The sequence below is a fragment of the Solanum pennellii genome, chromosome 2 (genome assembly GCF_001406875.1).
Source record: "Solanum pennellii chromosome 2, SPENNV200".
In the NCBI taxonomy this organism is placed as follows: domain Eukaryota; kingdom Viridiplantae; phylum Streptophyta; class Magnoliopsida; order Solanales; family Solanaceae; genus Solanum; species Solanum pennellii.
In genome coordinates this window covers 58,831,593-58,844,047 of record NC_028638.1, presented here as the reverse complement: position 1 = coordinate 58,844,047, position 12,455 = coordinate 58,831,593, and the positions used below count along the sequence as shown (strand labels likewise).

Below are 12,455 nucleotides of genomic sequence, written 5' to 3'. Positions count from 1 at the left end.
CATAACCATGAAGTTGAAAAAGACCAATTTGTTGGAGAAGAGGTTTTTTTTTTTGCATGTTCTGTGTCTTGCATGTTTAGTTTAATTTGTTTAGTAATTTTTAAGATTAAAAAAAATTCATGTTACAATGCGTTTGGAAGTGTATATGAAATTTTTATTATGTTATAGTTAGTATTTATTTTGGTATTTAATATATTTATTGTATTGTGTTCTGTTTTTTCTTTGTGTTAGTTATGTCAATGTAACACATTATATAAGTTTGATTGTGTATTTTTCATAGTTTTAATGTTTTTTTATTCATAGATTTGAATGTATATATTGAATTTTGTTGTTGTTTTAGTCAGTATGTATTTTGTTTTCATTGTTTTATTGTATTTTGTATCAATAGATTTAAAATTATATTTCATATATTTAGTTCATTTTGTATTCTGTTTTTTTTTGTGATAGTTATGTCAATGTACCACAGTTAGTATTTATTTTTGTATTTCATAGTTTTATTATTTTTTGTATTTTAAATTTGAAAGTATATATTGAATTTTGATACTGTTTTAGTCAGTATGTATTTTTACAATTAATAGTTGTATAAATTCAAAAATTATATTGCATTGTTTCTGAATTTGACATTTTTTTCTAATTTGTATTTATTCTAAAGGTATGTCAACTAGTTATGTATTTTATTTAAGAATGAGTACACCAAATATTCAATTATTTATTTTCAATTTTATATTTCATTCACTTTTTCATCATACTAATTTTTGTATTTTATATATTATTATACAAAATTCTAAATAGAAACTAGAATAAATAGTTATACAAATAAAATACATATTGAAATGAATACATACAAGATTTTTGAAGGAAAAAATAATTATATAGAGAAAAAAATATATGAATGCAAATATATTTCTTAATGACTATACAAATATATTTGACATACCTATAGGAATAAATACAAACTAATAAAATACTATAATAAATATAAATAGAATATATTGTGGAATGAATATAATTTTAAACTAGTAAAAATTTTAGAGGAAGAAAAAAACAAAATTTAAATTTTATTTGAAAATGTAAGTAATAAGAAAATTAAGTGATTCTTACTTTTTTTAAAAAAATATTCTCTCCTTTGATTTTCTCCCTTTTGTTATTAAATAATTATATTATTTAAATAAAAATAAATAATAAAAACATAAATAAAATACATAACAAACTAAAATTGAACATTTTTACTAAATATTAAAAATATTGCTAAAAACCCTGTTAAATGTTAAAATATTAACATTTTAAAAAATTTCGTTTTTCCATTTTTAATTTTATCTCATCAAATAGGCTCATACATCACATCACCAGACTTATTTGCCAGAACCTTGTCTTTTAAACATGAAATTTCTCTAACGAACCAAATCTTTACTCATACAACATTATCTGCCAAATCATTCCAGAAATTCTTAATCAGTCAATACAACGTAATCGATCTAACCACGAACGAAAAAATTTTGTTTTTAAGGTTTGAAGATTCCGTTACATATTATACCTCGAGAAGTAGTATGTTTTAGTGGTGTGGGTTGAAGGTTTTTACCTAGAAAGAGGAACGATACTGTCACCGCAAGTCGCAAAAATGGCGAAGTCAGTAGTAATTCCTCGCATGTCTCTCATCTTCCTCCGCTCCAAATCCATCTCTCAGCCACGCACCGTCTTCTTTCCCTCAATGCTCAATTCCCTTTTGCTCAAATCCCATTCACTTCACTTCTTCTCTACAACTTCAACCCCATACCCACTTCAATACGAAATGATAATCTCCCGCCCTGCAAACCCACCTTCACCTACCCTAAAATCTCGCCGACAACGCTTCCTTCCCAATTCAAAACCTAACGATTCAGAACCCTTACCCGGTTCAGAACTTGGGTTCGACGATTGGGTCGACAGAAAATTGAATTCGAAATCTTCTTCTCCACAAGCCGAACCGCAGCCTGAAGAACCCAATTCGGGTATTATGAAAATGGATAAAGGGAAAAGGAAATATTACAATAAGAGAAGGAAAAGAATGTTTGGTGGGTCGGATTCAGAGGATGAGAATAACAGGGACAAGGATAATGAGCTTGTTGAGTTGAAGCAGGAAGTTGTGGAGCTACCTACACTACACAAGAAGGAAGAAGAGTTGTACTTTTATGACAATTTTGCTTATCCTTGGGAGAAGGATAAGCATTATAAGATGGTATATCAATTGGAGAAGAAGTTTTTTCCTGATCAGGGTTTTGATAAGGCTTTTCTTGATCCTGGGCAGTCAAATGAGAATGTAAACAGGAGTAAAAAGAAATCGGGGAAGAAGGAAAATATAATAGAAAAAGATACTGATGGTGGGGATGGTAAAAGTTTGATCTTTTTCGAAGAGGAAGAAAAAAGCGTCAGCTCTGAAACTAAGAAGGAAGCTAAAGTTGATGTATCGGAAAAGAAAGTGGAAGAGTTCTTCAAGTGTTTGAAGAAAGTTCCAAATAAGGAAAATGGTGTTGTTAGTGCTGAGCCATTTCTAGCGACAAGGAGTACAGGGCTTCCTCCTAAATGGGATAGTCCGGGTGGGACAGTTGTATTAGTAAACAAACCAAAAGGTGAGTTTGAGATCCTAATTGGTATAACACTTGGATTTATCTTGCAAAAGATGTTCATATTTTAGATGTTGACGTGATTCTGAACAATTAAAGTAAGTGTGTTAAGTTCTCATGTGAAGTCAAAGTTAGGTGTTTTGAGTTTCTAACTGAACAAGAAGCATTACAAGTAGAGATGCTGAATGCAATTCTTGCTTTAGAAGTTTGAGTACATTTGGTTGTTTAATTTTTAAAATGAGAGGTGTACACTCGGGGAGTCTTAGAGTCAGAAATAAATTAAATTTGTTTGGGAGTGTACATAATGAATGCAGCCAGTGTATGGCTAATTAATGAAAACTGCTCAAGCAACTCATATGTTATAGTGTTGTGCATCACAAAGCTCATAAAGGACTTTTACGTTCTTAGGCAAAAATACATTCGCATAAAAACAGAATTAGTATGGAATGCTATAAATATTACTTGTGAATTAGGATTACATTGGGTATGTTGTTGTTGTGGTGATTGCCTTTTATTATCTAACATTGTAAATTCAAACAATGATTTGGACACTCTTGCATGAATTTTGTTATAAAAGCTTGGTTTCCTTCTTTCTTTTGTAACTAGTGTCTGAATTGCCTTACAGGTTGGACTTCTTTTACTGTTTGTGGAAAGTTGCGTCGCTTAACAAAAGTGAAAAAGGTATATCTTTCCTAAGAACAATCTAGGGACTATTTGATATGGTCTTGGAGAAGCAGTATGCAAACTCGCTTTAAAAATATCTCAGGATAAGCTTTTTATGGTAATCTTTTGTATTTGAAGGTGCATTAGCACGTCAGTCTTAGCAAGAAGAATGCAAGTCAAAAGATTATTTGGATGAATGTTTTCACTTAAACTTTGAGTCTGTACTTTGGTTATATCCATGCTGATTAATAGAACTCTTACATTAAAAAGTAGGAGCTTGAATAAAGTTTTGATTTTTGTCTGTAGATTTACTATTTTGATTTTCTTCTAAGATATCCATTCCTAATGTAAAATACTGTGAAATCTTAGAATTCTAACATGAGTATCAATTCCCTTCATCAAGTTTTCTTTATTCTTTTTGGTGTTGGACCCTCCATTAGATCTAGTCTGCTAGCCAGAAGACTTTGTTCAGTAAAGTTAGAGCTGTGGAGTATGGGCTGAAGAAGATGCAGGGCATATAGAAAAAAGAGTATCTAGCAAATTTTGGGGAATTAGGGTACATTTCTAAGCATTTTGTTACCTCCTCCACCAAATTTTTATTTTAAATTGAAGACCTTCAAACAAACTTCTGTTTCTAAAAAAATTGTGCCACTCTATCAGGTGGGGGCTGGTTTTTATGTCTTATTCATTTGATTTGATTGGGGTTTTTATGCTTATGTTCACGTGGTTGGGGGCATTTTTCACTTTCTGACTGAATACAAACTGCACTGAGGCATTTCATGCTTATCAGCTTCTCCTTCAATGTAATCTTTTGCAGGTTGGCCATGCTGGAACACTTGATCCTATGGCAACTGGATTATTGATTGTATGTGTTGGTAAATCTACAAAGATCGTTGACAGGTAATAAGGTTTTAGATGATTAAACTGAGGGAGATTTCAGGGGTTCCTAAAATTTCATGAGACTTTCTTCCTGCTAATTTCCCTCTGTCTTAAGAGAACTTATCCATGTCTATGGGAAGTTATGTAATAACTTAAGTTGAATTGTTCTTGGCAGCTATCAGGGTATGACTAAGGGCTACAGTGGGATCTTCCGTTTGGGAGAAGCCACCTCTACCTGGGATGCAGATTCCCCGGTATTTAGTTGTTTTTTTGAAGTTATATTTCTTCAGATAAATCTGGAACGTGTGGCTTATTTCACACACACGAAAGTCTCATTTAATCATCAGCAACACAAATTAAGATGGAAAGATGAGAAATTTCGTGATAAAGCCATCATGAATAAAGTCTACACACTCACACTAGTTGATGTTAAATAAACAGGATCTAGTTATTTGTTTACCCCAGGTTTCATCTTACCTATGAATTTTGGATTTTGCAATGTTCAGGTTATTCAACGAGAGCCATGGGAGCATATCAAGGATGAAGACATAAAGAAAACGGCAGCATCCTTTTTTGGAGAGATATGGCAAGTCCCTCCGATGTTCTCAGCAATCAAAGTAAGTTTATTTTTGTTGCAGCACTTCCGATCATCCAATTTTTTTATTTTGCTGAACATAAAGTGTGCCTCTGCATATTTTGATAATGTACCGAATTATTACATCACTTCCTTACCCTGGAGAATGGAATTAGTGATACCAAATTAACACTTCCTCAAACAATTCATTCTTAGTGTTTTCAACATGCTTAATTTTATTGAAGTCATGTTGTTTATCGATCTCATGAAAAGAAAGCGTGTTGAATCAACTTAGCTATATCTCAAGTCCATGTAATGCAGAGATTATTGCTGCTGATACTAATTGTGATTGGACATAAGCTTAAATCGAAGAGCATGCTGATTTAGAAAAGCTAGGTGCTACTTCTGTAGTCTGTAATCGCTTGAGTGGTATTTTATCTTTTCTTTTATAGGTTCTTAAGCTCTTCCAATTTTTGTCAGCCTCATCAGAATTTCTCTTGGGTGACCAAGTTATGAATGGGATTCAGTATAGTGTTTTACACTTCTACTTATTAGACTCCTGTCTACTTATGATAGGTTGGTGGTGAAAAGATGTATGATAAAGCAAGAAGAGGAGAAAGCATCGAACTTGCACCGAGAAGGATTTCAATTTTCGAATTTGACGTGAAGCGGAGTTTAGATGACAGGTTATCTTGTTAAGATCTTCTTGTACTAATCTTGTACCATATGGATGCTCAACTCTTGAGAACTCATATCTATGTGAGTAGTGTGTGTGTGTAACTGTGTGTGAGTTAAAAGCTCTAGCAAAGGTTCTCTCAAGTGTCTAACATTCCTTGGGTGCTCCCAAAGTGTCTTACCATCGCTCTATACTGCATTGAATACTTTAGTGCTAGTTGTACACTGAAGCATGTTTATATTTGAGACGCACTTTCATGTGAAGCATGTTATATCCCATCCAGTTACTCTCGAGGGAATCTGAGTATTTCTTGAAGCTCATGAATATCTATATGTCAGACATTCTTTCATGTGAAGCAGTATAATACATATTGGGACAGAAATGCGTATAATTTACATGTCTTGATGTGAGCAAGTACTTTTGTTGCTGAAGGTTGTCACTCCACTATAGTTGGCTTATCACTTCGTGAAATCATATTGAAGATACTTCTTTTCCCCTTCTTTTTGAATTGGCAGACAGAATGTGATTTTCCGAGTAAGATGCTCAAAAGGTACCTATGTCCGATCACTTTGTGCAGACTTCGGGAAAGCTCTTGGCAGGTACCATATAAAGATAATATTTGTTTTAATACTTAAAGGTTCTCCTTTTGTGGTAGATGATGAGAAATGACAAATCTCTGGGTGATGCATAATTCCTTTTTAATTCTTAATGTTCTTATAAGTGGATTCAAACCCAAGCTGAAATTTTATCTTGCAGTTGTGCTCACTTGACAGCTCTGCGACGAGATTCAATTGGTAAGACACTGTTATTTTGAATTCGGATATTTTTATAGTTAGTCCTGAAAGTATAGCTTGTCGTGTTTACATCTGAAAATAGTTGTGGAAGGGGTTTTCTTTATGTAGAACATCAAGAGATACGAGAGGTCTGCATTGCTGCCTGTGAGCAGATCATAGTCAGGGTTTATAACAATGTTATTGTAGTATTAGAGAATGTTGCCTGAATCTTGCACCTAATAACATGGCGAGAACACCATTATATGCCTTTTATCTGAAGTAGTCTTGAATCCTGATTCCTTCAAGTACTTGTTCAGTAGCTCACTGTGCTCTCTTTACCTCACAGGAGAGAATACAGCGGATGATGCTTGGGAATTTAAAGAATTGGAAGAGGCAATCACCAAAGGATATTTGTAAGATTTTTTTGAGGTTCCATGGGACAGAGTTATCCAGTACATGTCTGTGCTGGTAAGAAGCTGCAGGTATCAGCGGAATAGTCTGGGTGCCGACAAGCTGGTTTGCACACCACCATTGAAGAAGAAACAGTTGTTGGAAATTCCACATTTTTGGTGGCAATTGGAGATCTATACATACTTATCTTCTGTCTAGCTACTTCAACAAAGGGACAGTAGTATTTTCACCTTCTCCTCCACATTACCTCTTTCCCTGTGGGCGAAAGTGTTGTGATGGAACCTTCATAACATGTAGATTAGGAAGAATTGTAATATATCTGTCTTTCAGTCATTGCTGGTACCAACTAGACTCGTCAATTAAAATCTTTACTATGGCACAATTCAAAGTGTCAAGTGCCATGAAAAATACATATTTTTATCTTTTATTAGATCACTTCTGTTAACTCAAAAGCAAGCATAGAACATAGAGACAGGAGGTTGACACAAAACAAAAGATGAATTATATATTAGTATAGGGAGAATGAATACATATATTTTGTTCCACTCACACTTGGGAACTCTAAATTAGTACCAGATATTTGCACACAAAGAAAATCTGAAATTCTACAAGCATTCTAGACTAGTGAGTCACCTAATTAGTTGTGGAATTAGGGGGATCCATTCCCATTGCCTTGTAATAGGCCATTTCTGCAGTAGCCATGCGATCCTGAAACATTGTCCATTCTCTTCGACACCTTTCTCTTACCTGAACCAAAATTGAAAGTGTTGGACCTTAGACAGATAATCAGATATCAACATACTCCGATTTACTCAAACAGTTGCAGAATCATATGCATCATCAGAAGTATGGGTTTGAGTTCACCATACAGTAACAGAGAGATCTTGCGTGATATAATGAAAAGAACAAGCATCTTAAGTTTCATCTACCAGCACAAAAGTTTTAACGTGGTTTGACATATTCATATGCAAATTCAAAAGGTGATCAAATTGTGACTATTAATTCATTTTTTCCCCTAATCATCTGTCATTCATGGCCAAATTTCACCATACAGGAGAATGAAATATAGCTAACATACCCCTTCCCATGGTGCCTTGCCATTCTCCGATTTACCCTGTAGAAATAAGAAAAGAAAATAATTTGTTATAGCCAACATTTATGCTAGTCTGATATACTCTAACTACATCTGAAAGTTGGACAAACCTGGCTTCCAAGAGATGGAACAGTTTGATGTACAATCCACTGTGCATCTACAACTCCTATCTTTTCATGAGCGGGCTGCTCATCAAAAAGTACTATTAGGAAAAAGGTCATGTCAAATGGAACATATGAGAATTTGTCCGCACAACACAACTACTAACCTCCACACATCTCCTAAGCGCAAAATCAAGACCCCATCCATGGACCAAGTCATTCTGCAAAAAAGAATCAATATTGCTTTTCTTTTTACTCTACTTTTCTTTCTTTGCCGGCTCTTACTTTGAAGTTTGTGTGAGAGGGTCCAGGGGTGCCTGGGGGAAGCTGTTGCAATGAATGGAAAAACATGAAAGATCTTTAATAATTTATACCTGGATCATATGCCAAACACACCGCCACGCCTCTCGAGAGAAAACCGGTGCCATGATCTCAACAAATCTGATTGCAAACAAAACAATAGTTAACATAGACACGAACCCTCCTTTTTCATTTTTGATTAATAATACTGAGATACAAACATTAAGTGACAGTTGTTATTGTTAAATATTAAGCATTACGTACGCTGCACAAGGTGGCAAATGTGGATCGGCGCACCAGCCTGGCCTTTCCTCTGTTTCCCTGTTAGCAGAAGCAATAAACTGTATATGAGATCAAGCTTTGTGTACATGATAGGTAAATTAAAGTACTGTGTTCCCTACTTGTGAACTTCAGTGTCATTTCTCCCTTTTGTCATCTGCCATGTCAACCCACTGTTTGGTTCTAAACCAGGCTGTGAAATATCCAAACCATGTTTCGTCACCAACTTTATATATCTGCATTTGCATTAAGCCTTAAGACTCCACATAATTCAATATATTTGTTGATTCACATGGCTCTAATTATAATCACTTACTCCTCCGCGTTAAAATTTTCAAGCCCCAAGTCTTCATCCCAGATGAATATATAGTCATATGGTGCTACAATGTCAGGATGTAGAAAACGTTTTGCATACCACCTTTCAACAAAATGAATAAACACTGCACTTACATATCCATCAAATATGTTGAAGAATTGAGGATAGAAAGAATTTACAAGAATGGTACCATTTAGTCTGTTTCGGTGTACTGACATGGATAGCCCGTGCTGACCACTCAAGGTCATCCCATTCAGTTGTTCGGCCATCATAGTGAAACAGCATAATGGTAAAGTTCTCTGAGAACTGTTTACAATACAAGAATAAGAATGTAATGATACAACAGTCCACCTTTAACCTACGTTTTTGTGTTCCATTTGAAATGTAAATCATGAGTGGCAAACAATCCAACTTAGCACTCATCCAACAACCAATGGTGGGCCTTGATAATAACAGAAAGCTTAAAATTTTCAAAGGAACAAGAAACCAAGACTTATATGGGTAGCAAGAGCCAATACTGGGCAATAGGCAAATGAGACCTCTATGTATGGTGCTAGCCACCCTAAAATGAGTGCCCGTCTCTGGTAATTCTAATTCTGTGATGAGATTAAATGTGGGATTGACAATAAGATTGATTCTTAATGATTTTCAGAGATTCATCAATAAATTTACATACATGCAACAGGAACTAAGGGAAACATTATAGATAAGAACAGCCAAGGTATTGCACATAAAACAACGCAAGAGACATGCTCAAGAAAAGAAAAAAATTAGTTACGCTTCTGGCCCTTATACATGAAGAAAATAACCTCCAAAAGCACAGAGTAGTGCTCAAAAGAGCGATTTCAAGGAAAATGAGATAAAGAGACTCGAGCACAACCTTTTTCACTGCTGCATCAATGTTACTCTTCTGCTTGAGGCCAACTGTGAAGGTCACAAGGTACCTTGGCTTGATGATCAAGTCCTGCATATCATTAATGGAGCTGATTATGCTAGAGGGACACCATACACAATCATTATGTTTTCTCATTCCAAAAATAAAGGTAAGGAAAGGAGAGAGAGACATGGACATCGTTCACTTTTAACGCACAATGACATTCTAAAATCACATTTTAGCTGCCGTTGAACCTGTTCTCACCAATCATTATAGAATGTTTTTTTGAGCACTAGAAACCAGAAGCACGCAAGTATGTATCTATCAGTCCACTTCAGCAGTTCCCTCAATATATCTTATTCAGATACTCTTTCCATATTCATCTAACATGTGTCTGATATGAACACCCTCCTTCCAATTTTGCTTGTATGAAAACCGTCCCTCCAATTAACATAATGCCATGGATGATTTTTTTTTTTTTCATTTTAAGCCACAAAATATTGCCATCAATTCACATAACATGAACTAGTAATTGCTGACAAGTAATGAGAAGAATCAATAGAGTACTTCAATAGGCATACATGCAGAATTGACAGACCTCACTTGGCAGTCCCCACAGCCTTCGAGTATAAAGATCAGACTCAGATGCTACAATACCCGGGGGTAGCCTCTCGGCGCCTCTGGGATTTGATGGAACCCAAATCTGCAAGATCTCCCAAATAGCATAAATATTGAACATCAATTGGTATACAAACACTTCCAAAAGATGAAATCATGGAGGTGCAATCTTTTAGGAGTGTCTGCTATAACAAACAGTGACAAGTAACAAGAAGCTGATGGAACCTACAGGAAAGACAAGTAAAATACCTTCGCGGCCTTATTCTTGTGTGAACTGCCAACACGATCCTTCAAGGAATTCAAAACATTTAATAGAGCTTGAGTTGAGAGGCCCGACTTTTCCATGTCAGGTAGATCAATTGATGGGATAAGATTCGTAGGTAAGGGCAGCTGCAAAATTGAAGCACATTACCTTATTAGCTCTTATTCAACTGAGACTTAAAAATAAAATGTCCCCATCAAATATGTTTATATTAAGATTAAAATTGAAAGTAGTTCCCCTTGCCTTGGACAATGAAATTGTAGGAAAAGTTACACCTAGGAAAAACCCGAATACAACTCCAATAAAAGTAGTCACAAAAAGCCTCATCTTTTCATTCCGTCTTCTCGAGTTTGAGCTGTGGAAATTCAGCAGTAAATAAATAAATGGATCAACCAATCAATTACGCCTCAATCCTGAACCAGTTGGGATGCTTATATGAATAAATTTGTGTCAAATCAAGAACCTGCGTTTCATAGGCGTCCCCATCTTAGTCACAAGCTCACAATCCTTTTCAGAATCAGAAAAGGACTAACATCTGCTTAGCCCAATTATGAGTTGGGAGATTCCTAAAACCAGAAAGCAAAAAAAGATCAGTACTTTGCAATTACTGAACACTTTTGAGTAAAGTTCCCATTTTCCCATTCATTATATCTCAAAGATTTATTAATTACTACTTAACTTGGTCTATTGCTAGTAAGTTCAAATATTACTAAAAGACAAATAATTGCAATCTTGGACAAACAGTAGTCAAATATTAGCCTAAAAAAGAAGCAACAAATTTTCTTGAAGTGTTTGAAGTTGAAATCTTGAATCTTGAATGGAATCGAACCTGAAGTTGAAGTAGCTGATCTGAAAGATTAGTAAAGTAAGAATCTATGCTTCAACCAAAATCAAAATTTGGGATGTTGTTAAGTTTTCAATGTTTCATCGGAATCTTTAATATAGGAAAATATCCAACCTTGGAATTGTCAAAAGGATATGTATTCTTTGTCGAGATGTCGTTGCAAGTAAACTCAAAATCCAAACACATGAAGACCAGTCCTCTTTTCTTCACTTTTTCTTTTTTTTTTTAAAAAAAAAAGTTTATGTATTTAAAAGTTCCATATACTAGTATTCACCCGATGCAATAAATACTTGTCCACTACTCACTACTGATTATTACATTTCTTAAAAAAATTATAAATAAATCGATAATTTTATTATATTACCTTTTAAATATTATAAATATATCGTTTTAAAAAATATAATAAAAAATAATTATAATTAATGATAAGAATAAATTATGAATTAAATATACAATTATAAATTAATTTTATAAAATAAATAAATATTATTGAACATCTCAAAATATTATAGAAAATAACTATTGATAAACCTAGAAAATACTAAATAATAAAAATGGATATTGATATTAATAGAACGGGTATATGAAAACCAATAAAGTGAATGTAAATCTTGAATATCAAGATTCAAAAATATTTGTTATTCATATATATGCTAGTAGTAGTGAAAACAAATTACTTTAATAAAAGATTTTTTTTATCATTCTAATCTCGATATATAACTTTTGGAGATATTTTTCTAAAAAAAATTGTGATTTAAATTGAAATCATATCAATATTAAAAGTAAGAGTTTATCTAAATGTTTACTCTATTAAGTTACCTAAAAAATACCTATAAATAGTCTCTTGAAAATAAGTTTATAACCTTAAAATAAAATAATTATATGCTATGACAAATAAAGCAAAACTGGTAAATTTATAGAATCATGAGTAGATATTAGTTAAATTCTTAAAATATTAATTACTAACTATATTGTTACAACTCAGAGAACATGGGATTTGGCTCTTCCGTTTGAATTTATGTGGCTACAGATTTGGAAACCTTCGTTTACGCCAAAAGCAAAATTAGCGACGGACCCATTTATATACTAATAAATAATCATGCATAATTTTGTCAAATTAGCTATATTTGAAATTGTTGAAACCAAACCTTGTTGTATGAATCTAACAAGAGTAGGCTAATAAGTTTAGCTA

At 33.7% G+C, this 12,455-nt stretch overlaps 2 protein-coding genes across 3 annotated transcripts; one reads left to right on the top strand and one right to left on the bottom strand.

Annotated features, from left to right (window-relative positions):
• The first annotated feature begins 1,343 nt into the window (after nucleotides 1-1,343).
• Nucleotides 1,344-7,006, top strand: LOC107011179. Its single transcript, XM_015210568.2, has 9 exons — nucleotides 1,344-2,606; nucleotides 3,226-3,281; nucleotides 4,081-4,163; nucleotides 4,318-4,396; nucleotides 4,649-4,759; nucleotides 5,293-5,402; nucleotides 5,908-5,991; nucleotides 6,149-6,186; nucleotides 6,512-7,006. Exons 1-9 carry the CDS (start codon nucleotides 1,619-1,621, stop codon nucleotides 6,580-6,582), a joined length of 1,620 nt encoding a protein of 539 aa, XP_015066054.1. The 5' UTR covers nucleotides 1,344-1,618; the 3' UTR covers nucleotides 6,583-7,006.
• A 49-nt stretch (nucleotides 7,007-7,055) lies between these two features.
• Nucleotides 7,056-11,485, bottom strand: LOC107011180. Of its 2 annotated transcripts, none has more exons than XM_015210570.2 (15): nucleotides 11,378-11,485; nucleotides 10,883-10,985; nucleotides 10,663-10,774; nucleotides 10,407-10,547; nucleotides 10,138-10,242; nucleotides 9,546-9,629; nucleotides 8,856-8,971; nucleotides 8,666-8,767; nucleotides 8,472-8,585; nucleotides 8,335-8,391; nucleotides 8,145-8,211; nucleotides 7,938-7,991; nucleotides 7,780-7,854; nucleotides 7,655-7,690; nucleotides 7,056-7,323 (listed from the first exon to the last, which is right to left on the bottom strand). In XM_015210570.2, exons 2-15 carry the CDS (start codon nucleotides 10,903-10,905, stop codon nucleotides 7,210-7,212), a joined length of 1,200 nt encoding a protein of 399 aa, XP_015066056.1. In that variant the 5' UTR covers nucleotides 10,906-10,985; nucleotides 11,378-11,485; the 3' UTR covers nucleotides 7,056-7,209. The 2 variants fall into 2 exon arrangements, with proteins under 2 accessions (XP_015066056.1, XP_027770200.1); XM_027914399.1 differs by having other exon boundaries at nucleotides 11,249-11,471.
• Between the last annotated feature and the right edge of the window lie 970 nt (nucleotides 11,486-12,455).